General features: G+C 45.5%; 1 protein-coding gene across 1 annotated transcript in view; it reads left to right on the top strand.

Moving 5' to 3' along the window:
• Positions 1 to 1,131: 1,131 nt before the first annotated feature.
• trps1 (trichorhinophalangeal syndrome I) overlaps positions 1,132 to 6,205 on the top strand; it is an 88,800-nt gene continuing 83,726 nt past the window's right edge. The window contains exon 1 of the mRNA XM_079750136.1: positions 1,132 to 1,255. Within this exon, the coding sequence (XP_079606262.1) occupies positions 1,243 to 1,255 (13 nt within the window). The 5' untranslated portion in view covers positions 1,132 to 1,242. The remainder of the gene's footprint in view (positions 1,256 to 6,205) is intronic.

The raw sequence follows: 6,205 nt of genomic DNA, 5'->3' as shown, positions 1-6,205 counted from the left end.
TTCCTAATGCCCATGGCGTACATAATGCGGTTATTTTAAACGGCTGTTGTCCTGCACTATAGCATGCAATGTTTCTGCATACTAAGATGGGAATTGAGGCCTTTCTATTCTGACATGCACACTTCATGCTCACCATAAAGAGAGCTAGAACGTTAATTCACAGGGAGTGAAAGAGTAGCTCTATCAGACAGGAATATTGGAGGCATGTCCACAACCATATGCCCTGGTGATAGATGTTCCAACGATGTGTGAAATGATTTAAAGAAGAGTGTGCCATTATTATGAAATGCTAGAGCTTAGTAGTGCTAGATAGTATATCACTCCAAAAAACTAGACTGGTTCACAGGAATGTCAGAAATGAATTGCGTGTTTGTCAAAAAGGTTTACAAGGTAGGGCGAACCCACAAAAGAGTCGAAAAAAGAAGTAGAAATGATTTGAACGGACTCCTTGAAGCTAATCACATCCCATCAGCGTCTGAGCTCGCAGTGCGTGCCAGTCAAGCTCGGGACGTCCCGAGCCGGGACAGACCCGGGCTTTCGGACAAAAAAAAAAAAAAGAAAAAGACTTTTGAGAAGGAGTCAGATCGGCCGGAGAGGAAATGGGTATAATAAGTTCCAGTAACTGCAGCTCGAGCATTGCCCATTTTTCTTCTGGGTCTCACAGTCCCTATTTGTCTTCCCTTTTGGTTACAGGTTTCCATGGTGATGACGGCATCGATGCCAGCGCAGGCCTGACTGCCGCCCCCGCCCCTCAACCCCTCCCCCCCCCCAGCTGCACCACCACCGCCACCCCCCAGAACCAGAGGTGACCGGCGATGCCTTGCTCATGAGAACCTAGAACAGTATAACCAGCTCCTCCCTGCGGTGTGGAGTGGTGCGCTGGACGGTACATGGAATATATCAAGCGCGCCTAGTTGAAAAAAAACCAAGAGGGGAAACACGCCCAAGCTAAACACCAGGAGGGTGTGCGTTTGTGTGTGTCTTCGGAGGAGCGACGTCCGGACCCGACGCCGCGGGGCCGTTTTGGATATTAGCGCTGAAGGCGGGCGGTCGGCGGGGGGGCTTATCGGACCGTCGGGGGTTCAGCGGCGGCGGTAAATCCGACGCTGAGGCGCGGAGTCACGCGCGAAGAGGGACGTCGATCGGACGACGAGACGGTACGCGCCACCCCACCCCACACCCCCAACGGCGGGAGCTGATGTCAAGTCTGAGAGCGGACCGCCATGACGCGATTGTAACCTGATGATCAGCAAAGGTCAGCCCCTCTTCTGGAACCTTCTTGTTTTGGGGGGCGGGAAAGTCTTAAGGTGTTGGGTAAATGTCCAAAGTTTACCTCTAGGCATGCGTGAGCAGGATGCCTTAACCCCTACCTGTTGTCATTTGAGAAAAAAAATGGCTGCATGTTTCTTTGGATTAAGGCGTCTGCTAAAGACTACATAGTAAATACAATAGTGCACTGGTAGAAAAGTATTATATAATAACAGTCATTCGTACTCATTAGTTTCTGACCTGCTGTCACATTTTATTTCGCCCTGCTTGAACTGTGAAAGGCTAATCTTAGGCCCACAGTGACATCAAAGTCTCTCCTCTCTGTTCGCTTAACTAAAACTGTGTTGCTGTGACATTATCAACTATCAAATTACCTGCCGTTAGATACCCCCTTACCATATCATCGTATTGTAATGAGTACACACTCGTTGAGGTTTCTAACGAGGGCTAAAGACGCGGAGACGTACACATAATAGATTTGACACAAATGATCTTTTAATGTCTTTAGCAGGCCACGGTGCTTTCAGTGGATACCTGCTCAGATAATGGACGTTTTCTTGTGTATTCACAATGCAAACGTTAATTTTCAATCTCAGATGCCTCCCCGATTACCATAACATGAGGTAAGCACGGAAACCATTAACTGCGTCATTACTGAAGAGAGAGGAAAAAGGGAAAGTAATATTGTGAGTGAAGACTGGGTAAATCATCACCTTGTCTTCAGTTCCGCAAATTATAGTTTTTTCGCCGTGAAATCCACAGCGCCTATTTTTTGGAGTTAATAACACGATTTATTGCGAGCATATGGCATTTGTTTAATCGTATAAATCATTTTAATTGAAGAAAATATCATGTGTGCGTATGTGTGATTGCGTAGGGTTTCATCTGTACTTGTGCGCATGATCTGTAAGGCGATCAACATAATTTGAATTCCTGGCCTATTAAAAATATCTGAAATATGCAACACATAGTGGTACCTGATGATGAAATGGCAAAGCATGTTAAATAAGTGTCATCGTCACGTGATCAGCGAGGCATTGAGTACAAGAGCAATTCAACAACACCCCAGGAAACATAATCAAAGCACACCGCCGAACACCCCTCCCTTTTGAGGTTGTATGTCTGATCACATGCTCAAACGTACATGTACACGCACTATCACCACAATCGCACATCGTGGTCACTTTGCACAACTCTTTATAATCCTGACGTAACGACCAAACACCAAGCGGGTTGTGCAAATGCCTTCATACAATGTAAGTCTGTATGATTGTGCAAGTAACCTGAGGATTGCTGTGTGTGTGTGTGTGTGTGTGTGTGTGTGTGTGTGTGTGTGTGCTGCATGATTATGTATAATCATGGTTCTAATCATGTTAGTGTTCCTGTGAACATGTGTGTGTGTGTCTGTGCATGTGTGTTGTTCTATCCTGTGGTTGTTCAGCCACTCAGCTTGGTGATGTTTTTCACCCGCGAGCATTGCTCTGAGCTGTCTGATTCTTTTGGCTTTTGAGGGGGGGGGGGGGGGGCGTGGTTTTGTATGTGTGTGTGTGTGTGTGTGTGTCTCTTGTGGTATATTGTAAAGCGTTTGATGTACTAGTGGAAGACAGATTTTTTTTTTTTTAGCACTAGAGAGCACTGTGGAATGTTGACTAGAGACGATTCAGTTTGGACCACAAACAACGCACACACACAAACACAACCACACACGCACATACACAATGCAGACAGAGGACGCACCAGCCTATCCCCTCCTACCCCTTTGTCTGTGTATGTGTGCGTGGTTGCCTGTGTAAACTGGCTGCCTCGTATGATAATAATAGGTTGAACTATTCTCATATAATGGGGTCAGCAGGTTACTTTTTGTGTGGGTCATGATCTCATCCTTTTATGATCTTGTAACAAGATGTTCATGGAGTGTGTGTGTGTGTGTGTGTGTGTGTGTGTGTGTGTGTGTGTGTGTGTGTGTGTGTGTGTGTGTGTGTGTATGTCTGTGTGTGTGTCTGCATGTGTGCCAATTGCCAAACCCCAATTCATATCATTTGTCAACATGCGACCTGCCTCCCCCTTCCTCACAAACACACACACACACACACACACACACACACACACACACACACACACACACACACACACGCACTCAGAGGGTCTCGTGATTGTCCCTGAAACCCGTAAGACCAATTAATTACAATTAGGGTGTATTAATGATGCAGGCCAGGATTAATAAAAGAGGTGTCACCGGCTGTCATGACAAACTAATGACTTAATTTCTTAGTGCGTTAACGATCGTCTGGTTTAAAGGACACAGCATCCATCAGGGATCTGCGGGGCATGTTCTCAATCTACTCTCTTGTTTGTCCCCTGGAGTAGGAGAATCCGTCGGTGGTGTACACCAGTCAATCTGGGGGTGTGTGTGCGTTTGATTCAAGACTTTGCAACGTATTCAACATCTTGCGGCATATTGTGCTTTAGACTTAGTTTTCTTGATGTTTTGCCCATTAAATGGCAGACTGGTTGAAATGTTGTTTTTTCTTCTTCTTCTTTTTCTTCTTCTTATATAGTTTATAATTGGTGTGCTAAATGTAGTTATTTTTATATGCGTTGCAAACTTCAGTGGAAAATGTTCTATCTACACAACGGCACATTTATTTGGGTCACTTTTAACTTTTTAACTCAACACTTTGTCTTTATTGTTGCACTGTCTCCATGGCAACGTACACTTCCCGATCTAAATGGGACTAATGGGATCTTCATGGGAAGGTCGCCAATGGTAACCACACCGTTCAAAATGGTTGACGTTGGCCAAAGCCTTGTTGCCCGGGGTAACCGGTCAACTGTTGCTTTTGAGCCCCGGTGAGACCGGTGTTTTTAAAGTGCTTAGGAGAAGAACATTGCTGTAAAGCAAAAAGTTATCTTTTCTTCTCAGATTCATTTTTTCCCCTTTTCTGTAGACCCAAAGTGGGTTAAAAAGCAGCAGCTTCCCAGAAGACTGAATTTCCCTTGAGCCCTCTGATTGAGCCGGTGGCGGTACCAACATTTGATGTGAAGCAACCGTGGGAGATACATCGGTAGATTGCGAAAACATAGAAAACCACTTGCTGCCAAAAATTACCAGTAGGACCTCATTGTCACCATGAATTGTGGCTTTTCCAGTTGGCCATTTATTATGCTGTCCGGTTCAGTGGGGAATTTGACGCAGTGACAAGCTTTTGGAATTTTTTGAATTAATGCTTTAAAACTCTTCTTCTTTCCTACTTCTTGCCAATGGCCTCATTTGTTAACGTCAGTTACAAAGATTAATCAAGACCCACTTGACACTCGCTTTGGAAAACTTAGGCGCTTCATAGGGCCTCATTGTCACGTATCGTACAAGAGGGCGGGACTAAGTCTTCTGCTTGACCACTCACACATAAGCCAATCCTGAAGTGAAAGATGATTGGTCGAAATGTACTGCCATTCTGCCCCGAGTGGCCAATCGGGCTCTGTTGACTGCTGTTCACCTCTATGGTAATTTGGCTTGGGTTGGCGGGTGTCCTCCTCAATGTAGCTGTAGCATAAGACCACATTGCACTTGTTTTCTGGGCCTATGGAAATTGGTTAGCACCGAGCCAATTGGAGGAATGATCATATCTGTTCTACTCCCTCTACTTGATCAAGTCTGTATCTCTACTCTCCAGTCTCTCTTTACGTCTTTCGTTAATCGTCCGTCCCGCTGCCTGTCTGTCGCTCAGTCTGTGTGTCTGTCTGTGTGTGTGTCTCAGTGGATCTATGAATCAGATCAGGTTAGTCTCTGACCACACGGCTGGGAGGGAAGCAGTCCTGCAATGGTACTGCTGTGTGTTTCCCAGACTTATTACACCACAGAATTATGCTCCTAAGTCTCCTCGCCAAGGGGTCCTATGGCTCTCTCGCCCACTCTCTCTCTCTCTCTCTCTCTCTCTCTCTCTCTCTCTCTCTCTCTCTCTCTCTCTCACTCCCTCTCTCCGTCTCTTGCTCACTCTTTCACAGACTGTGAAAGACTTTATGTGTTTTGTGTGTGTGTGTGTGTGTGTGTGTGTGTCTGTGAGTCTTTGTGCACATTTGATTCTTTTTGCACACTTTATGTGACTGCATGTGGAGTCATTTGGTGTGTGTGTGTGTGTGTGTGTGTGTGTGTGTGTGTGTGTGTGTGTGTGTGTGTGTGCTACAGTTGAAGCGAATGTGCATATGTTTGTTTATGTGTACATTTGTATGTGTGTGTGTGGGATTGTGTTACGATGCACCCCCCCTAAGAAATCCATTAATGTGATTAATGAAGCTGAATGACCACATGGCTTGGGGGTGGGGGGATGTGGGGGGGGTTGTGTATCGTCTCCAATGCCTTTTGTTGCTCATTGAAGGAACTGTATATTATGGGCTGTCTGGGCTTTTGTATAGGCAGCTACACATCACGGGCACAGGCGTGGACACTATGGCGTCGTATTAGAAGGAATACCATGGGATGACTGTTGTGTGTTGTATAGACACACACACACACACACACACACACACTCACACATATATATACACACACACACACACACACACACACACTCCCACATATATATACACACACACACACACACACACACACACGCACACACACAGACACACACACACACACATATTAGACACACACACACACACACACACACACACACACACACATATACACGCACACACACACACACTCACGTACACACACACACAAATTCATGCGTGCACAAGCTCAGACTTGCCACCGCACGCAAATACTTGCATATGCAAAAATACACATGTACCCATGCACGCACACACACAACACACCCCAATGATTGTTTTCAACTGTCAAACACCATCCCAGATTTAACATACAAAAATCTAAGAAATCACAGTAGATCTGTCTATTCAATACACATAAAATCCTGTCACAAATATAACC

The sequence above is a fragment of the Pollachius pollachius genome (assembly GCF_949987615.1).
Source record: "Pollachius pollachius genome assembly, chromosome: 13".
Classification (NCBI taxonomy): domain Eukaryota; kingdom Metazoa; phylum Chordata; class Actinopteri; order Gadiformes; family Gadidae; genus Pollachius; species Pollachius pollachius.
The sequence above is the reverse complement of the archived record's forward strand: the minus strand, read 5'-3'. Positions and strand labels throughout refer to the sequence as shown.